At 41.6% G+C, this 21,981-nt stretch overlaps 1 protein-coding gene across 1 annotated transcript; it reads right to left on the bottom strand.

Moving 5' to 3' along the window:
• Positions 1-1,572: 1,572 nt before the first annotated feature.
• On the bottom strand, positions 1,573-19,790 carry LOC110493370 (zinc finger protein 345-like). The gene is made up of 3 exons (XM_036942214.1): positions 19,676-19,790; positions 9,567-9,777; positions 1,573-7,543 (listed from the first exon to the last, which is right to left on the bottom strand). Exons 2-3 carry the CDS (start codon positions 9,757-9,759, stop codon positions 5,766-5,768), a joined length of 1,971 nt encoding a protein of 656 aa, XP_036798109.1. The 5' UTR covers positions 9,760-9,777; positions 19,676-19,790; the 3' UTR covers positions 1,573-5,765.
• Positions 19,791-21,981: the final 2,191 nt, after the last annotated feature.

Genomic DNA, 21,981 nt, shown 5'->3' with positions numbered 1-21,981 from the left:
TTCAACATTTCCCATGTGCTCTCATCTACAATGTTACTTGTGATTTCCCATGTGCTCTCATCCACTATGTTACTCGTGATTTCCCATGTGCTCTCATCTACAATGTTACTTGTGATTTCCCATGTGCTCTCATCCACTATGTTACTCGTGATTTCCCATGTGCTCTCATCTACTATGTTACTCGTGGCCCCCGGAGTCAATTAACATGAATAAACTGACCCCTCCCAATGAGAAGGTGATCCTGTCTGAGTTACAGTTCTCACCTACAGAGACTTCAGAAAGTACTTAATTACACATTTTGTTGTGTTACAGCCTGAAATTAAAATGTGAATATATTTTTTCCTCACCCATCTACACACCAATACCCCATAATGACAAAGTGAAAACATGTTTATAGAAATGTTTTGCGATTTTTTTTATTGAAAATTAAGTTACAGAAATAACTCATTTACATAAGTATTCACATCCTTGAGTCAATACTTTTGTAGAAGCACCTTTGGCTGTGATTACAGCTTCGAGTCGTCTTGGGTATGTCTGTATCAGCTTTGAGTCATCTTGGGTATGTCTGGATCAGCTTCGAGTCATCTTGGGTATGTCTGAATCAGCTTCGAGTCATCTTGGGTATGTCTGTATCAGCTTCGAGTCATCTTGGGTATGTCTGGATCAGCTTCGAGTCATCTTGGGTATGTCTGGATCAGCTTCGAGTCATCTTGGGTATGTCTGGATCAGCTTCGAGTCATCTTGGGTATGTCTGGATCAGCTTCGAGTCATCTTGGGTATGTCTGGATCAGCTTCGAGTCATCTTGGGTATGTCTGGATCAGCTTCGAGTCATCTTGGGTATGTCTGGATCAGCTTCGAGTCATCTTGGGTATGTCTGGATCAGCTTAGAGTCATCTTGGGTCTGTCTGTATCAGCTTCGAGTCATCTTGGGTATGTCTGGATCAGCTTCGAGTCATCTTGGGTATGTCTGGATCAGCTTCGAGTCATCTTGGGTATGTCTGGATCAGCTTCGAGTCATCTTGGGTATGTCTGTATCAGCTTCGAGTCATCTTGGGTATGTCTGGATCATCTTTGAGTCATCTTGGGTATGTCTGTATCAGCTTGGGTATGTCTGTATCAGCTTCGAGTCATCTTGGGTATGTCTGGATCAGCTTCGAGTCATCTTGGGTATGTCTGGATCAGCTTCGAGTCATCTTGGGTATGTCTGGATCAGCTTCGAGTCATCTTGGGTATGTCTGGATCAGCTTCGAGTCATCTTGGGTATGTCTGGATCAGCTTCGAGTCATCTTGGGTATGTCTGGATCATCTTCGAGTCATCTTGGGTATGTCTGGATCATCTTCGAGTCATCTTGGGTATGTCTGGATCAGCTTCGAGTCATCTTGGGTATGTCTGGATCAGCTTCGAGTCATCTTGGGTATGTCTGGATCAGCTTCGAGTCATCTTGGGTATGTCTGGATCAGCTTCGAGTCATCTTGGGTATGTCTGGATCAGCTTCGAGTCATCTTGGGTATGTCTGGATCAGCTTCGAGTCATCTTGGGTATGTCTGGATCAGCTTCGAGTCATCTTGGGTATGTCTGGATCAGCTTTGAGTCATCTTGGGTATGTCTGTATCAGCTTTGAGTCATCTTGGGTATGTCTGTATCAGCTTTGTACATCTGGATTTGGGGATTTTCTCCCATTCTTCCTTGCAGCCTTTTTCAAGCTCTGTTGAGTTAGATGGGGAGCAGTAGTGAACAGCAATCTTCAAGTCTTTCCACAGATTTTCAATGGGATTCAAGTCTGGGCTTTAGCTGGGCCACTCAAGGATTTTCACATTTTTGTTCTAAAGTAATTCCAGCATTTCTTTGGCTGTATGCTTGGGGTCATTGTCCTGTTGGAAAGTCATCTTCACCCCAGTCTAAGGTCGTTTGCACTCTGAAGCATGTTCTCATTAAGGATTTGCCTTTATTTGGCTTAGAGCTTTTCCCTACAAAAAAATTTAGAAATTGGTCGACCGAGAGTAGTCTGTTTTTTTTTGACCAATCGATTGGTCGAAATGTTTAAACGTGTATTTTTCCATATGTGTTTGAATAAAAATCAACTATGTGCACTGAGCTTGTCTGATGCTTTAAGCGCACCATTTCTCCTCCCTACTGCAGTGAACAGGCCCCACACCACAGTATTTATCTCCGCTGTCAGTGCTGAAGCTGCGCCATAATTACACCCATTGTGTTTCTTACTTGTTTCTTTTGACTCAAAAAGTCTGTTACCAAAATACATAATTTGTTTAGGAAAAACATTCCCTACCCTTGAAACATGTTTGGAACAGCGTAAACAACACTAAATTCATTTTTTTGTAAAATAAAAAATATATAAATCCTTTATTACAGCAAAGAGTAAAACAGTTGCATGGATTTGTGAATTGCGGTTTATGTGTTGTTTAGGCCGGTTTATTTATTGTTCAGGCCGGTTTATTTATTGTTTAGGCCGGTTTATGTGTTGTTTAGGCCGGTTTATGTGTTGTTTAGGCCGGTTTATTTATTGTTTAGGCCGGTATATTTATTGTTTAGGCCGGTTTATTTATTGTTCAGGCTAATTACCCAAAACTCCCTTTGTTCTTTCATGTTAAAACTAAAATGCTTGATTGCATGAATGACTCGCATGCTGTGCGATGACACGACACGAAACGAACAAAGGATTGATTGCATGAATGACTCGCATGCTGTGCGATGACACGAAACGAAACAAACAAATGATTGATTGCGTGAATGACTCGCATGCTGTGCGATGACACGAAACGAAACAAACAAATGATTGATTGCATGAATGACTCGCATGCTGTGCGATGACACGACACGAACAAATGATTGATTGACACAGAGCGACGTTACAGTATTAAGACTAAAACAGGACGCGCTCTTAAGCCCACAGCTCGATGGTGGTTATAGAAGAGTCCTATTATAAGAAGCCTACGAATGACAATGACGTTATTATAATGACGATCACGACAATAACAACAAAGATGCACGAGATCAAGAGAAAGGAGGGAGGGTATAGGAGCCAGAGCTGCGTGCATATTATGCGTGACAAACAGAGGCTGTTTTAAGATTACAATAATATTATTCTGCCCGTTGGGAATAGTGTAAACAACACCAATATGAGGGTTAACTTTGCTGTTATGCACATAGCAACATGGTCTAGGAAATGGTGGCAAATTCAACGGCTATACACACATATATATATATATATATATATATATATATATATACACACATATACATATATATATATATTTCTGACTGCACACCTAAAGAAATCTCAGCCGACCAACAAACTATCGACCAAACAATCAACCAGTAGACTAAAAATGGGGTCAGCCCTAATTTGGTTTCATTCATTGTTCCCTATATCCTTATCAGTCTTTCCAGTACCTGCCACTGAATAGCATTACGCTGCCACCACCATGCTTCCCAGTACCTGCCACTGAAAAGCATCACGCTGCCACCACCATGCTTCCCAGTACCTGCCACTGAAAAGCATCACGCTGCCACCACCATGCTTCCCAGTACCTGCCACTGAAAAGCATTGCGCTGCCAGCACCATGCTTCATGGTAGGGATAGTGTTTGACGAATGATGAACTGTTCCTGTTTTTTTGCCCTTCAGACATAGAGCTTTGCATTCAGGCCAAATAGTTAAAATGTTTGTCTCATCAGACCACAGAATATTTTTGCCTTTATGCTCTCAGAGTCTTTTTAACGTGCCTCTTTGCAAACTCCAGGCCTGCTGTCATGTGCGTTTTTCTTAGGAGTGGCTTCCGTCTGGCCACTCTCCCATTAAGTCCAGATAAAGTGCTCTGTGGAGACGGTTGTCCTTCTGGCAGGTTCTCCCATCTCAGCCCAGGAACACTGGAATTCCGTCAGTGGTCATTGGGTTCTTGGTCACCTGCCTGAACAAGGTCCTTCTTGCCCCGGTTGCTCAGATTGGTCAGATGGCCAGCTCCAGGCCAATTCTGGGTAGTTCCATATTTTTTCCCTAACCCAATGATGGAGACCACTGTGCTTTTGGGAAAACTTCAGCAGTTTAGACATGTTAAACCCTTCCAGAACCCAATGATGGAGACCACTGTGCTTTTTGGAAACCTTCAGCAGTTTAGACATGTTAAACCCTTCCAGAACCCAATGATGGAGACCACTGTGCTTTTTGGAAACCTTCAGCAGTTTAGACATGCTAAACCCTTCCCTAAAAACCCTGTAGTTTGGTCACTTATTTTGAGCAATAAAAAAAAAAATTAAATAAAAAAATGGGGAAAGATATAAAATAGGTTAAAGAGTTCACAATGAACTGGCAGGAAGTGTGAATGGCGAGAGCTTCTGTGACGTCATCACATTTTAAAGCGTTCATAATAAACTGACAGGAAGTTTGAATGGCGAGAGCTTCTGTGATGTCATCACATTGGCTGGTAGTAAAAATCCTCTGTTCTCACCATCCAATGTTTACAATGAAATGTATGACGTCACAATGGCCAACTAGACCGATGAGCTGTTTTTTATTTTTTTTTATTTTTTACAAAAACAGATCTAGTCTCTCTACAGTCAGCAGGAAACAGATTTGGCAGTCAACCTGTCTACCTGTTCTCAATTATGGTGATACTATTTATAAAAGAGCAGCTGCCTCAAACCCGTTCACAGGGTTGGTTAAAAACCTCTACGGGATCGGTGTCCCTATACCGGGACGGTTGTGCTAACGTGCGCTAATTTGATTAGCATAACTATTGTAAGTAACGGCAAACTTTGCAGGACATAGACATGTCTTATATGGGCAGAAAGCTTAAATTCTTGCTAATCTTACTGCACTGTTCAATTTACAGTAGCTATTATAGAGGAAAAATACCATATGCTATTGTTTGAGGAGAATGCATAACAACAACAAAAATTTAGCACAGCCAGAGATAAAATGTAGCATAGTTTTATTTGATACATTAAATTGTTATTGTTCTATTTAAGTATAGGAACTGGGTTCTCCAGGTTGAACCCCTGCTGTCTCTGGCTCCACACCCAACCTGCCCGGCCATCTAGATGTGTGAAAGTTAATGTATAAGTTAATGATCCATCATTCCTGGGAGTATCAAGAATATGCATATCCTTGCTTCAGGTCCTGAGCTACAGGCAGTTAGATTTGGGTATGTCATTTTAGGTGAAAATTGGAGGGGAAAAAAAGAGGATTTATTAACTTTATAGAGACTCCTTTGGTGTCTAGAGATTTAAGTTGATCAGCCTTTCGTTTCCTTGCGCCTTGTGTGTGGAATGATCTACAATGCAGGAATTAGTGCCTTCAGGGCCTTTCAGACAGTTGTTATGAGACCTTGTTGCCGAATATGTTTGTTTTGGTTTTCGTATATTGTTGTGTACAATAACATGTATTTTAACGTGCATACGAATGTGTAGTTGAATGTGTTTATTGTGTATTCATGTGTATATGAATGGGTAGTTTAATGTGTATTGTGGTGCTATTACAGGCCTCATCTGGAAAAGAGACCTCGGTCTCAGTATTGACTCCCTGTCAAAATAAAGGTCAGATTAATACACTCTCCAGCACATTAGGTGGTGGTGGTATTCAAGTTGAGTTCATTTGTGAACGTCCAATACACTCATAGAAGTAAAAGAAGATGAAGATAGCCCTAAATGGTGCTGTCCATGACCATGTTGTCACAGAAGATGCCATTGCAAGGAAAGGTGTGAATTTCAATAGCTATTGAGTTAGCTTAAGTATCCTCACTTCACCTTTATTTCACGTTACTCTCCTCTCCCTCAACTTCTCTCTCTCCTCCCTCCTCCTCCTCCTCTTGGACAATCACATGGAAAGCACAGGCAGGCTTCGCTCCAATGGATATTCTCTCATGCCTTTTTAGACTTCTTAGCTGAGTGAATCTCTCTCCACACTGAGTGCAGTGGTAAGGCTTCTCTCCACTGTGTGATCTCTGATGATTCTTTAGGTCTCCAGCAAAACGGAAATTATTTCCGCACAGTGAGCAGTGGTAAGGTTTCTCACCTGTATGAATTCTCTGATGTTCTTTAAGGCTTCCTGAATGATTGAAACTCTTCCCACATGTGGTGCAGTGGTAAGGCTTCTCTCCACTATGTACTCTTTCATGTCTCTTAAGGTTTACTTTCTCACTGAAACCCCTCCCACATTGGGAGCAGTGGAAAGGTTTCTCTCCAGTGTGTACTCTTTGATGATTTTTTAGATTACTTGAGGAACGGAAACTCTTCTCACATTGAGGGCAGGGGTAACGACCACGACCAAGTAGTCTTGATATGTCTGGGTCAACTACACCACTATTGTCCTCCTCTTCCTCAACATCTCTCTTTTCCTCCATATTGATTTCCCTCTCACTCTCCTCCTCCTGGAGAAATACATTGAACGCACAGACAGGCGTCTCTCCAATATGTATCCTCTGATGACTTTTAAGAATTCTTAGCTGAGTGAATCCCTTACCACACAGAGAGCATTGGTAAGGCTTCTCTCCACTGTGTGATCTCTGATGACTCTTTAGGTCTCCTGCGAAACGAAAATTCTTTCCGCACAGAGAGCAGTGGTAAGGCTTCTCCCCTGTATGTATTCTCTGGTGTTTCTTAAGGTTTCCTGGCTGACTGAAACTCTTCCAACAAAGAGAGCAGTGGTACGGCTTCTCCCCTGTATGTACTCTTTGATGTTCCTTAAGGCTTCCAGAATGATTGAAGCTCTTCCCACATTGGGTGCAGTGGTAAGGCTTCTCTCCACTATGTACCCTCTCGTGTCTCGTGAGGTTGACTTTTTCACTGAAACTCTTCCCACATGTAGCACAGTGGAAAGGTTTCTCCCCAGTATGTACTCTCTCATGATTTTTTAGATTACCTGAAGAACTGAAACTCTTTCCACATTGAGGACAGGGGTAACTCCCACGACCAGGAAGTCTTGATGTACCTAGGTTAATTACACCACTATTTTCTTCCTCAACTTCTCTCTTTTCCTTCTCATCGATTTCCTTCTCATCCTCCTCCTCTTTGACAATCAAATTTAAAGCACAGGCAGGCTTCTCTCCAATGTGTATTCGCTGATGACTTTTTAGGTTTCCTGGCTGATTGAAACTCTTCCCACAAAGAGAGCAGTGGTACGGCTTCTCTTCACTGTGGGATCTCTGATGAGTCTTCAGGTCTCCTGCCCGACTGAAATTCTTCCCGCAAAGAGAGCAATGGTAAGGTTTCTCCCCTGTATGTATTCGCAGATGTTGCTTAAGGCTTCCTGAATGATTGAAGTTCTTCCCACATGTGGTACAGTGGTAAGGCTTCTCTCCACTATGTACTCTCTCATGTCTCTTGAGGTTTACTTTCTCACTGAAACTCTTCCCACATGTTGAGCAGTCAAAAGGTTTCTCTCCAGTGTGCACTCTTTGATGATTCTTTAGGTTAGTTGAGGAACTGAAACTCTTCTCACATTGAGGACAGGGGTAACTCCCACGGCCAGGTAGTATTGATGCTGTGGAACTGGGCTTGTTGACTGAGTCTGGGTTGGGGCTCTCTCCTGTAAGAATATGAACAGATATAGGATAAGAAACAGACAGAGAGAAACAAAGTATTTAAGTTTAATAATGCAGGATTCAGTCATTATAATTAACAGAGTATTGAAATAAATACTTTGCAATGGGCTTGTTGCATCACACATATACAGTGGGGCAAAAAATGATTTAGTCAGCCACCAATTGTGCAAGTTCTCCCACTTAAAAAGATGAGGGAGGCCTGTAATTTTCATCATAGGTACACTTCAACTATGACAGACAAATTGAGAAAAAAGATCCAGAAAATCACATTGTAAGTTTTTTAAATGTATTTATTTGCAAATTATGGTGGAAAATAAGTATTTGGTCAATAACAAAATTGTATCTCTATACTTTGTTATATACACTTTGTTGGCAATGACAGAGGTCAAACATTTTCTGTATGTCTTCACAAGGTTTTCACACACTGTTACTGGTATTTTGGCCCATTCCTCCATGCAGATCTCCTCTAGAGCAGTGATGTTTTGGGGCTGTTGCTGGGCAACACGGACTTTCAACTCCCTCCAAAGATTTTCTATGGGGTTGAGATATGGAGACTGGCTAGGCCACTCCAGGCCTTTGAAATGCTTCTTACGAAGCCACTCCTTCGTTGCCCATGCGGTGTGTTTGGGATCATTGTCATGCTGAAAGACCCAGCCACATTTCATCTTCAATGCCCTTGCTGATGGAAGGAGGTTTTCACTCAAAATCTCACGATACATGACCCCATTCATTCTTTCCTTTACATGGATCAGTCGTCCTGGTCCCTTTGCAGAAAACAGCCCCAAAGCATGATAATTCCACCCCCATGCTTCACAGTAGGTATGGTGTTCTTTGGATGCAACTCAGCATTCTTTGTCCTCCAAACATGACGCGTTGAGTTTTTACCAAAACGTTCTATTTTGGTTTCATCTGACCATATGACATTCTCCCAATCTTCTTCTGGATCATCCAAATGCTCTCTAGCAAACTTCAGACGGGCCTGGACATGTACTGGCTTAAGCAGGGCCTGGACACGTCTGGCACTGCAGGATTTGAGTCCCTGGCGGCGTAGTGTGTTACTGATGGTAGGCTTTGTTACTTTGGTCCCAGCTCTCTGCAGGTCATTCACTAGGTCCCCCCGTGTGGTTCTGGGATTTTTTGCTCACTTGTGATCATTTTGACCCCACTGGGTGAGATCTTGCGTGGAGCCCCAGATCAAGAGATATTATCAGTGGTCTTGTATGTCTTCCATTTCCTAATAATTGCTCCCACAGTTGATTTCTTCAAACCAAGCTGCTCACCTATTGCAGATTCAGTCTTCCCAGCCTGGTGCAGGTCTACAATTTTGTTTCTGGTGTCCTTTGACAACTCTTTGGTCTTGGTCATAGTAAGTTTGGAGTGTGACTGTTTGAGGTTGTGGACAGGTGTCTTTTATACTGATAACAAGTTCAAACAGGTGCCAATAATACAGGTAATGAGTGGAGGACAGAGGAGCCTCTTAAAGAAGAAGTTACAGGTCTGTGAGAGCCAGAAATCTTGCTTGTTTGTAGGTGACCAAATACTTATTTTCCACCATAATTTGCAAATAAATTCATTAAAAATCTTACAATGTGATTTTCTGGATTTTTTTTCTAATTTTGTCTGTCATAGTTGAAGTATACCTATGATGAAAATTACAGGCCTCTCTCGTCTTTTTAAGTGGGAGAACTTGCACAATTGGTGGCTGACTAAATACTTTTTTGCAATACTGTATAACACAATTGTCAAATTACAATGCATTGCACATTGGTCTGTAGACATTTTTGTTTTGGCATTCGCCTTCCCTCTTACACATACAGAAGCCTGAGGGGTTATACTACAAACCAGAATCAATGAGTTAGCCAGCTAACTTGCCTAAATATTCTGAATTAATATTTTATTCAACACCCAAAAACATATGTAAGTTTACATTTCTTAATGAACCAGGAAATCAATGGTTATTTTGGGTTGTTTACCTCTGAACCAAAGAGGATGTTAGCCTGAATTTACCTGAGTCAACAGAGTTCCTGTCCTCCTCTCTCTCTTCCTCCTCATTGATTTCTCTCTCCTCGCCCTCCTCCTTGACAATCACATTGAATTCCACTGTTTGACTGCAGTTATCCAGCATCACTGACAGCATCTCTGGACCCAGCTGTGAGCTTCTCTGGGCTGGAACACCACAACCAGAACCTGATTCAGACATGGTAGGCTAGAGGTGGATCTAAAAGACGAGACCAAAAGAGTTCAGGATGATTTTCACAAACCTTGATCGTGGTATAACTCTTGAAAAGACAAACATCTAAGCTAGCTATCCACACATCCTGTCCAGCAGGAATCCCCCCCCGCCCCCCCCCCCCCAAAAAAAGAAGCACTTTCTTGTGTTAGAATAAGGGACAATTCCAAGGTAACAGAGTGATGCTGAGTTAAACCTAAAAAAAAATAAAAAAAGTTTCCTTTTTCTCTCCAATTTCGTGGCATCTCAATTGGTAGTTACAGTCTTGTCCCATTGCTGCAAATCCCGTATTGACTCGGGAGAGGCGAAGGTTGAGAGCCGTGCGTCCTCCGAAACACGACCCAGCCAAGCCACACTGCTTCTTGACTCAATGCCCGCTTAACCCGGAAGTCAGCCGCACCAATGTGTCAAAGGAAACACCGTCCACCTGGCTACCGTGTCAGCGTGCATACGCCCAGCCCGCCACAGGAGTCGCTGGAGCGGGATGGGACAAGGAAATCTCAGCCTTTCAAACCTTCTCCTAACCCGGACGATGCTGGGTCTCCCAGTCATGACCAGCTGTGACAGAGCCTGGGATCGAACCCGTGTCTGTAGTGACACTGCGATGCAGGGCCTTAGACTACTGCGCCACTCGGGAGTTCCCCGCAAATTGAATTTAACAAACAATTGGTCCCCCCCAAAATGTGAATTTCAAAATCCCGATGTGGCCCTTGAGCCAAACAGTTTGCCCACCCCTTCTGCAGACTCTAGTGAGTAGGCTCGACCCTGGCTTTATAGACACAGATATTTATGTCCAAAATGACAAACAAGTGGATTAAAGCTGATTGGTCACTCTTTAAGGGACGCAAAATGAGCAGCGACGATCCTGGGGGTGTAAACTCAGTGGACTTGGAGACTAGAAGTGTTCCTGGGGGTGTAAACTCAGTGGACTTGGAGACTAGAAGTGTTCCTGGGGGTGTAAACTCAGTGGACTTGGAGACTAGAAGTGTTCCTGGGGGTGTAAACTCAGTGGACTTGGAGACTAGAAGTGTTCCTGGGTAGAATGGACCTTTTACTGCAGCACAACGTACACCAGATAAGAGTACACACACAAACATTGTTGTTTGCTTGAAAAAAAATAAAAAAATAATATCTTATAGATATACTTTGAGAGTCTACATACTAACATTCCCCATACAGTGGGGGCTGGCAGCCTTAGCTCACTATTTGAGAGACAGAGATACTAACGAATACCCACCAATAAACGTCATTCTGGAGCTCAATGTGTTTTGACCAAACTATTATAGGTTTGATAATGATTTATAGGTTTGATACCTCCAAATGAATGGAACATCGATGGGCTCCACATTCGCTCAGAGCTCAGTGCTAAACTTTGTGGGTTGTTTTGAAGAACGTATTGTGAACAAGGAAAATCAAAAATTTATTTTTGAATAAAGTCCTGAATGAGTGGTATTGATATATTGATGAATTTATTTGCATATGTGTTGGGGGGGGGGGGGGGGGGGAGAAGAGCTGTCAGATTTTATGGCATTACTCAATGACATTGACCCCAATCTCAAATTCACTATTGAATGGGACACTAAATGTGTTCATTACCTCGATATGTGGATTGAGAAATCAAATGGAACTCTGTTTACAACTTCCAACAAAGAAACGGACAGAAATACTCTATTACAAGGGTGACAGCATCCACCCTGAGACATTATAAAGAGGACTTCCAAGAAGCCCGTTTTTTCAGAGTATATGCCACTCCACAGAGTACTATCTAGAAAAAGCAGCGAAGATGGGCAATAGGGTTCTAAGAGGCTACTCTCCACACATTTTTTTTAAATGACAGCCTACTGGGGAACAGTGGGTTAACTGCCTTGTTCAGGGACAGAACAACAGATTTTTTTACTTGTCGGCTCGGGGATTTGATCTTGCAACCTTCCGGTTACAAGTCCAACACTCTAACCACTAGGCTACCCTTGCCGTGTGGATGAAGCTCTTAATGTGGCATTGGAGAAAAATACGAGATGAACTGCTACAACAAAAAAAGACCCACTAGAGTTAAAGAACCCTCTGTAATGTTCACCGCCACATACACTTTGAACTCACACAGAGTGGGAGATGCTGTCAAGAAAACACTGGCATGTTTTATTCCACGGACCCAGCTTTTGCCAGCTGAATTTAAGAATCCACCACGTATTGTATCGAGGAGAGGTCGCAATTTACGCGATAAATTGGTCCATGCCAACTGCCAGCCACAAAATTTAAATCAATCCAGCCTCTTTTACGCCCTCTTCCAACTGGGAGCTATTAATGCACAGGTTGAACACAGTGCAACAATATGATGAAGTGTGAATGTTTCTGCCACCCACACACAGGAAAACGGTTCCAAATAAATAACATCATTACGTGTTCCACCACCCATGTTATCTACATGATTACGTGTTCCACCACCCATGTTATCTACATTATTACGTGTTCCACCACCCATGTTATCTACTTTATTACGTGTTCCACCACCCATGTTATCTACATTATTACGTGTTCCACCACCCATGTTATCTACATTATTACGTGTTCCACCACCCATGTTATCTACATTATTACGTGTGCCACCACCCATGTTATCTACATTATTACGTGTTCCACCACCCATGTTATCTACATTATTACGTGTTCCACCACCCATGTTATCTACATTATTACGTGTTCCACCACCCATGTTATCTACTTTATTACGTGTTCCACCACCCATGTTATCTACATTATTAAATGTCCATGTGGGCTGTGTGATGTTGGTAAAACCTCTCGTTCTCTCAAAACAGAGAATCTGTGGATACAAAAATTCATAAATCGGGAGAAAGGACAGGGATCATCCAGTCCCAGAACATTTTAATGACCTAAAACAGGACATTTCTACCTTTTAGATTTTGTGGCATAGAGAAAGTCTAGGTATCAGACAGGGGAAGTGATATAAAGAATGTTTGGGGATTTTTCACCCTCCAGACATGATTTCCTCAAGGTCTTAATGATGAAACGCCTACGTATGTGACGTTGTAAATGTCAACATGAATTATGCCCCTATTTCAGGTGACTCTGGTGTTTTTCCTTGCACTGTACACAATGATCTTTTGAAAACTTGCTCGGTAGGTCAAATGTCCTCATTGTGGTGTTTAACACGTTTTATGTATTGTTATATTTGGTAGCACTGATTTGTTTTACCCTCGACTCCATTCGATTGAATGTCTACATAAGGGTGCACTTTTTTTTTTAGCTCACAAAAGCTCTGACGAAGGCCTTGAGACCGGTACGTAAGGCTCAGACGAAGGCCTCAAAGCCCGTACGTAAAGCTCAGACGAATGCCTCGAGACCCGTACGTAAAGCTCAGACGAAGGCCTCAAAGCCCGTACGTAAAGCTCAGACGAATGCCTCGAGACCCGTACGTAAAGCTCAGACGAAGGCCTCAAAGCCCGTACGTAAAGCTCAGACGAAGGCCTCAAAGCCCGTACGTAAAGCTCCGACGAAGGCCTCAAAGCCCGTACGTAAAGCTCAGACGAAGGCCTCAAAGCCCGTACGTAAAGCTCCGACGAAGGCCTCAAAGCCCGTACGTAAAGCTCAGACGAAGGCCTCAAAGCCCGTACGTAAAGCTCAGACGAAGGCCTCAAAGCCCGTACGTAAAGCTCAGACGAAGGCCTCAAAGCCTGTACGTAAAGCTCAGACGAAGGCCTCAAAGCCCGTACGTAAAGCTCAGACGAAGGCCTCAAAGCCCGTACGTAAAGCTCAGACGAAGGCCTCAAAGTCCGTACGTAAAGCTCCGATGAAGGCCTCAAAGCCCGTACGTAAAGCTCAGACGAAGGCCTCAAAGTCCGTACGTAAAGCTCAGACGAAGGCCTCAAAGCCCGTACGTAAAGCTCAGACGAAGGCCTCAAAGTCCGTACGTAAAGCTCAGACGAAGGCCTCGAGGCCCGTACGTAAAGCTTATTAAAGAGCAGTGATACTATCAATAGCAGTGTGCGGGTTTCTTCTTTTTTCTCATTTTATTCAACTGTTACCAGGCACCTGCAAATAAAGATAGCTCAGTGCCTTTTGAACTATGATAACAACTATAAAATATATAGATAATTCTGCACATTTTCGCACTAATTATTCCTAAACAAAGTACGGTCGTGACCAAAAGTTGAGAATGACACAAATATTACTTTCCACAAAGTTTGCTGCTTCAGTGTCTTTAGATATTGTTGTCAGATGTTACTATGGAATACTGAAGTATAATTACAAGCATTTCATAAGTGTCAAAGGCTTTTATGGACAATTACATGAAGTTGATGCAAAGAGTCAATATTTGCAGTGTTGACCCTTCTTTTTCAAGACCTCTGCAATCTAACCCTGGCATGCTGTCAATTAACTTCTGGGCCACATCCTGACTGATGGCAGCTTATTCTTGCATAATCGATGCTTGGAGTTTGTCAGAATTTGTGGGGTTTTGTTTGTCCACCCACCTCTTGAGGATTGACCACAAATTCTCAATGGGATTAAGGTCTGGGGAGTTTCCTGGCCATGGACCCAAAATATTGATGTTTTGTTCCCCGGGCCACTTAGTTGAGCCACTTACTTATCACTTTTGCCTTATGGCAAGGTGCTCCATCATGCTGGAAAAGGCATTGTTCGTCACCAAACTGTTCCTGGATGGTTGGGAGAAGTTGCTGGTACCATTCTTTATTCATGGCTGTGTTCTTAGGCAAAATTGTGAGTGAGCCCACTCCCTTGGCTCAGAAGCAACCCCACACATGAATGGTCTCAGGATGCTTTACTGTTGACACAGGACTGATTCTTCAATATCAGTCTGTCCCTGATGTTTCTCCTGGAGAGAAGTGGCTTCTTTGCTGCCCTTCTTGACACCATACCATCCTCCAAAAGTCTTTGAATCACTGTGCGTGCAGATACACTCACACCGGCCTGCTGCCATTCCTGAGCAAGCTCTGTACTGGTTGTGCCCCGATCCCGCAGTTGAATCAACTTTAGGAGACGGTCCTGGCGCTTGCTGGACTTTCTTGTACGCCCTGAAGCCTTCTTCACAACAATTTAACCGCTCTCTTGAGTTCTTGATGATCCGATAAATGGTTGATTTAGGTGCAATCTTACTGGCAGCAATATCCTTGCCTGTGAAGCACTTTTTGTGCAAAGCAATGATGATGGCACGTGTTTCCTTGCAGGTAACCATGATTGACAGAGGATGAACAATGATTCCAAGCACCACCCTACTTTTGAAGCTTCCAGTCTGTTATTTTAACTCAATCAGCATGACAGAGTGATCTCAAGCCTTGTCCTCGTCAACACTCACACCTGTGTTTACTTCTTATGTCTTAGATCCTGCTAACGGGATCGATATGACAACAGCCAGTGAAAGTGCCAAATTCAAAACAGAAATCTCATAATTAAAATTCCTCAAACATAGAAGTATTTTACACCATTTTAAAATATAATCTTGTTGTTAATCCCACCAGTGTCCGATTTCAAAAAGGCTTTACGACGAAAGCACACCAAACGATTATGTTAGGTCTGCACCTAGTCACAAAAAAACACAGCCATAGAGATGAGTCACAAAAAGCAGAAATAGAGATAAAATTAATCACTAACCTTTGATTATCTACAAATATTTATATTCATGAAATCACAAGTGCAATATTGGAAAACACACTTTAGCCTCTTCTTAATCCACCTGTCGTGTCAGATTTTGAAATTATGCTTTACGGCGAAAGCAATCCAAGCGTTTGTGTAAATTTATCGATCTCACGACAAAACATTAAGTACACTTAGCATCAGGTATCTTGGTCACAAAAATCAGAAAAGCAATCAAATTAATTGTTTACCTTTGATGATCTTCTGATGTTTTCACTCACGAGACTCCCAGTTACACAACAAATGTTCCTTTTGTTCCATAAAGATTATTTTTATATCCAAAATACCTCAGTTTATTTGTTCAGAAATCCACAGGAAAGAGCGGTCACGACAACGCAGACGAAAATTCCAAATATTTTCCATAATGTCCACAGAAACACGTCAAACGTTTTTTATAATCAATCCTCAGGTTGTTTTTAAAATATATAATCGATAATATATCAACCGCAAATGTCTTTCACAGTAGGAGAGGGAAAAGCAATACCTATCCAAACTCTGTTGCGCGAGCAAAACTCATGTGACCACTTGACGCGATGTTATCGTTCTGGCTCATTTTTCAAAATAAAAGCCTGAAACTATGTCTGAAGACTGTTGACACCTTTAGGAAGCGATAGGATAAGGAATCTGGTTCATATCACTTTAAATCCAGCAAAGGGAGGCTATGGAACATGGAGTTTTCAAAATAGAAGCCACTTCCTGTTTTGATTTTCCTCAGGGTTTCGCCTGCAATATCAGTTCTGTTATACTCACAGACAATATTTTGACAGTTTTGGAAACTTTAGAGTGTTTTCTATCCAATACTAATAATAATATGCATATATTAGCAACTGAGACTGAGGAGCTGGCCGTTTACAATGAGCACCTTTTCATCCAAGCTACTCAATACTGCCCCTGCAGCCATAAAAAGTTAATGCAACCGCTGTGTCAGAGTTCAAAAAGGCTTTACCCAAAAAAAGTCACACACTGCAATAATCTGAGTACAGCGCTCAGACAACAAAACAAGTCATACAGATATCCGCCATGTTGTGGAGTCAACAGAAGTCAGAAATAGCATTATAAATATTCACTTACCTTTGATGATCTTCATCAGAATGCACTCCCAGGAATCCCAGTTCCCAGTTGATTTGTTCAATAAAGTCCATAATTTATGTCCAAATACCTCCTTTTGTTAACGCGTTCAGCCCAGTAATCCAAATTCATGAGGCGCGAGCAGACAAAGTCAAAAAATTCCGTTACAGTCCGTAGAAACATGTCAAACAATGTATAGAATCAATCTTAAGGATGTTTTTATCATAAATCTGCAATAATGTTCCAACAGGAGAATTCCTTTGTCTGTAGAAATGCAATGGAACGCAAGCTAACTCACGTGAATGCGCGTGGTCAGCTCATGGCACTCTGGCAGACCTCCACAGTAGAAGCATCAAACAAGGTTCTAAAGACTGTTGACATCTAGTGGAAGCCTTAGGAAGTGCAATATGACCCCCATAGACACTATATATTCGATAGGCAATGACTTGAAAAACTCCAAACCTCACATTTCCCACTTCCTGGTTGGATTTTTTTTCAGGTTTTTGCCTGCCATATGAGTTCTATTATACTCACAGACATCATTCAAACAGTTTTAGAAACTTCAGCGTGTTTTCTATCCAAATCTACTAATAATATGCATATATTAGGAACTTGGCATGAGTAGCAGGCAGTTTACTCTGGGCACCTTATTCATCAAAGCTACTCAATACTGCCCACAGCCATAAGAAGTTAACGAAAGAATCACTGACAGGATGTCAGCTGGTCCTTTTGTGGCAGGGCTGAAATGCAATGGAAATGTTTTTTGGGGATTCAGTTCATTTGCATGGCAAAGAGAGACTTTGCAATTTTTTTTTAATTTTTTTATTTTATTTCACCTTTATTTAATTAATCTGATCACGTTTCATAACATTCTGGAGTATATGCAAATTGCCATCATACCAACTGAGTCAGCAGATTTTGTGAAAATTTATATTTGTGTCATTCTCAAAACGTTTGGCCACGACTGTATACACAGATAGGAAGAGATGCCCAACTTGGCTGCAAATCTGTGTCCCTCCAGCAGGTGGCGTTTTTTCGTTGTTTTGCCCACCAAGCAAGGAGTTTTTGTATGGAGGTCAATGAGAGTCTCTCTCAATGAGAGTTGAATTTAGTCAACAACAAAAAAGCAATGGCTTATTTGCTACACAAGGTTTATTTGATCGAATAGAGTTTTCGTAATGTTTAAGTAGTTTTCGAGTGCACTGATATAACTAGGACACTATTTTGGAGTCGAGATGGCTATGCATATTCATGGCATGAGGCTAGTAGCATAAATCAAATCAAATGTTATTGGTCACACATGCACATGGTCAGCAGATGTTATTACGAGTGTAGCAAAATTCTTATGCTTCTAGTTCCGAAAGTGCAGCAATCTAACAATTCCACAACAACTACCTAATACACACAAATCTAAGTAAAGAGATGGAATATATACATATAAATATACGGATGAGCAATGACCGAGCGGCATAGGCAAGATGCAATAGATGGTATAAAATACAGTATATACATATGAGATGAGTAAATGCAAGATCTGTAAACACTATTAAAGTGGCATTATTAAAGTGACATAGCATCTCGAATCCATTGAATACAGGCGGTTGACGTCAACAACCCTCATCAAATATTCAAAAACGGATTACAATAATGAGATGTATCCACCAATTCAAAGAAAGGATAGGGGAGGAGCTAGACAGCCCACCGTGCCGCTTTGTGGACAACCACTCCCATTACTAGAGCGGAGAGACATGCATCATCTCAGTATATACATAATGTTTGAATGAAAAAATAAATAAGAAATACCCACATTATTTCCTTTTTAGGATCCTGATTATCCACCCCACAGTGGGTGGCGGAATGCACATCCGATTGTTGAGAACGCCATTATACCATAGAAGAAGAAGATCTGTGACCCCGAAATACTTAGTTACTTTTCCCCGCTTCACAGCTGCATTATTTTTTGATGGAAACCCGAATTTTGCTTCTTATGACGACATTCCTTATTAATTTGCTTGAAAAAGTCATGGGAAAGGGACCATGCATTGATCATCACAATATGTATATTGTAATGAAACAGGATGGGAGCAGGACTCGAACCCTCGACCTTCTAGCCCCGAAGTCCAGCGCGCTATCGACTGTGCCGCAAAAGCATTCTCAAGCGCGTTTATAAACACAGGGTCGTTACAATATTTATATTTTTGAGAACTTTTACTTCACTACATTTCTAAAGAAAAGTATGTACTATTTACTCCATACAGTTTCCCTGACACCCAAAAGTACTCATTACATGTTGAATGCTTAGCAGGACATGAAAATGGTCCATTTCCACACACTTATCAAGAGCACGTCCCTGGTCATCCCTCCTACCTAAATCTGGCGGATTCACTAAACACAAATGCTTCGTTTTTAAATTATGTCTGAGTGTTGGGGTGTGTCCCTAGCATTACATTTACTTTTGATACTTAAGTATATTTAAAACCAAATACTTTTAGACGTTTACTCAAGTAGTATTTTACTGGGTGACTTTTGAGTCATTTTCTATTAAGATATCTTTACTTTTACTCAAGTATGACAACCACTTTTTTTTCCATCACTGCGTCGAATTTATCGAACGTGCATGCGTAGGTGTATACGTGGACGGCTTGGCAGAAATTGTAGCTGAAGGTTGAATTTTTGTTGCCCAAATATCCAGATGATGCTGCGTACCATTTTGCGCAACGACACTGTAGGTTTGTTCAAGGGATTAACTGTTTGCATAAACCGGTAGCCGGGAAGTCATAATTTTGCGAGCTATCTACCTAGATAGCTAAACTATATATGTTGTATAACCAACCTATCTGTGGCTAAACAATGAGCAGCCGGTTAGCCTATTCCTTGGTACAGTCATTTTACTCACGATGAGTAGACAGCTGGCTAACTATGAAATGAAATGGTCACTTCAACAGTGACCCTGAAATAAAGTTAGTATGTTAGCTAGCTACACAAACGGGTTTTGACGGGAGATGTTGCTAACTGGCTAACAGCTAACTAGCTGGGGGAACAACAAAACCAGGCCGCTGAAACCAGTGCGGTTTCATCCTGGAATGCGTTGGTTTACAGACCGTGTTACAAGCATAATTAAAACAAATAATAATCATTAGCAATAGGTTACCTGGAACTGATTTCCTGTTTGGCTGAAAATAATTGGAAATGGTGAGGTCTCGTAGAGCAGCGGAAACAATGTATCCACTTTCCGAGTGAGTTTGGTCTGGATTATGAGATGCGGCAGGAAATGTTCGTGAGCGTCGTATCAGCGTAGTGTTTGTACATGTTTTGTTAGCCTCTTTGACAGACAGAAGTCAGGCCAAACAAATGCACATATTATTTTATAAAATAAATTACAATGACGGCATCCCCTAAACTGCCTGACAGATTTGTACCTTTTCGACTCAGGGATTCGAACCAGCCACCTTCCGGTTACTAGTCTAACGCTCTAACCACTAGGCTACCTGTCGCCCCAAAACAACAAAAACAAGACAGCTTTTATTACATTATATTTCTATCAGCAGTGTGATGTTATATTATTACAACAGTCAGTGTACAGCATATGTTATCCTTCATTATCACCATGTTACTATACTGACTTGTCATCGATAAAGACAATCTACCAACATAATACATTTTCAGTGAAGAAGAGGAGCCACACAGACAGTTGGAACTGTTTGTATTTATAATTCAGTTGAAGGATAGGTGACAACATTTTACAGTTTACAAGCAGATCATGACATAACAACACACTCATATTGTTGACTTTGGATGCCAATTAGAGGTCTTCATATACCCGAGACCCGGGCCCATTCTGGTCTGAAATTCTAACTTGTCCCTCGGGTCAGGGTGGGTCCTGTTTGATTGTCATCGGATCTCGGGTCTATGTAACTACAGCTGATAGATCCGAATGGACCAAAGGCTCTGCATAGTCTATATTTATTTTACGCTAATACGGTGAAATGATTGATTTATAGAAGGTCTAGCCAACATACACTAAACAAAAATATAAACGCAACTTGTAAAGTGTTGGTCCCATGATTCCTGAGCTGGAATAAAAGATCCCAGAAATGTTCCATAAGCACTAAAAGCTTATTTCTCTCAAAATGTTGTGCACAAATTTGTTTACATCCCTGTTAGTGAGCATTTATCTTTTGCCAAGATAGTCCATCTACCTGACAGGTGTGGAATATCAAGAATCAGATTAAACAGCATGATCATTACAGAGGTGAAACTTGTGCTGTGGACAATAAAAGGCCACTGTTTTGAGGTAGCGTGCAATTGGCATGATGACTGCAGGAATGTCCACCAGAGCTGTTGCCAGAGAAACAAATGCTAATTTCTATACCATAAGACGCCAATGTCGTTTTAGAGAATTTGGCAGTATGTCCAAACAGACTCACAACCGCTGACCATGTGTATGGTTTTCTGATGTCAATGTTGTGGTGTTAGTATGTTAGCATTGGGGTTATGGTACGGGCAGGCATAAACTACAGACAATGAACAAAATTGCATTTTATAGATGGCAATTTGAATGCTCAGAGATACCGTGACGAGATCCCAAGGCCCATTGCTGAGCCATTCATCCGTCGGCCTTCACCTCATGTTTCAGCATGACAATGCACGGCAACATGCCGCAAGGATCTGTATGTAGGAGAGTTAAAACGGCTATTCCATCAAACTTCAAGTTATTAGAATAGTACACAACGCAGAAAAGAACATCCAGGTTAAGGGTCAGAGGCCCAAGCCCGCGAACAGGAATGTTCCAAATTCAGACTGAAGGAGGAGTCAGGAACTTTACTTTTGGTTTCTATTTCATTTGTTGAACTACTAGTACTACCTGTTAATGTTAAGGAAGCAGCTACAGTAGTACTGCCTGTTAATGTTAAGGAAGTAGCTACAGTAGTACTGCCTGTTAATGTTAAGGAAGTAGCTACAGTAGTACTGTCTGTTAATGTTAAGGAAGTAGCTACAGTAGTACTGCCTGTTAATGTTAAGTAGCTACAGTAGTACTGTCTGTTAATGTTAAGGAAGTAGCTACAGTAGTACTGCCTGTTAATGTTAAGGAAGTAGCTACAGTAGTACTGCCTGTTAATGTTAAGGAAGTAGCTACAGTAGTACTGGCTGTTCATGTTAAGGAAGTAGCTACAGTAGTACTGCCTGTTAATGTTAAGTAGCTACAGTAGTACTGTCTGTTAATGTTAAGGAAGTAGCTACAGTAGTACTGCCTGTTAATGTTAAGGAAGTAGCTACAGTAGTACTGGCTGTTCATGTTAAGGAAGTAGCTACAGTAGTACTGTCTGTTAATGTTAAGGAAGTAGCTACAGTAGCTGGATGATATTTAAAAAAAATCTCTTTAGAATCGGACCCTTTTTGAATTTTTGGCCGAAAATGACATACCCAAATCTAACTACGTGTAGCTCAGGACCTGAA

Source organism: Oncorhynchus mykiss, chromosome 13 (assembly GCF_013265735.2).
Source record: "Oncorhynchus mykiss isolate Arlee chromosome 13, USDA_OmykA_1.1, whole genome shotgun sequence".
NCBI classification, from domain to species: Eukaryota; Metazoa; Chordata; class Actinopteri; order Salmoniformes; family Salmonidae; genus Oncorhynchus; species Oncorhynchus mykiss.
This window is presented reverse-complemented; position numbering and strand designations above follow the sequence as displayed.

What these genes read in the sequence shown, in the direction of transcription:
- LOC110493370 (XM_036942214.1), bottom strand. Translation starts at nt 9,759, where the DNA reads ATGTCTGAATCAGGTTCTGGTTGTGGTGTTCCAGCCCAGAGAAGCTCA. An exon ending in CAGGAACTCTGTTGACTCAG is followed by an intron (nt 7,544 to 9,566) that starts GTAAATTCAGGC and finishes ATATTCTTACAG; the next exon opens with GAGAGAGCCCCAACCCAGAC.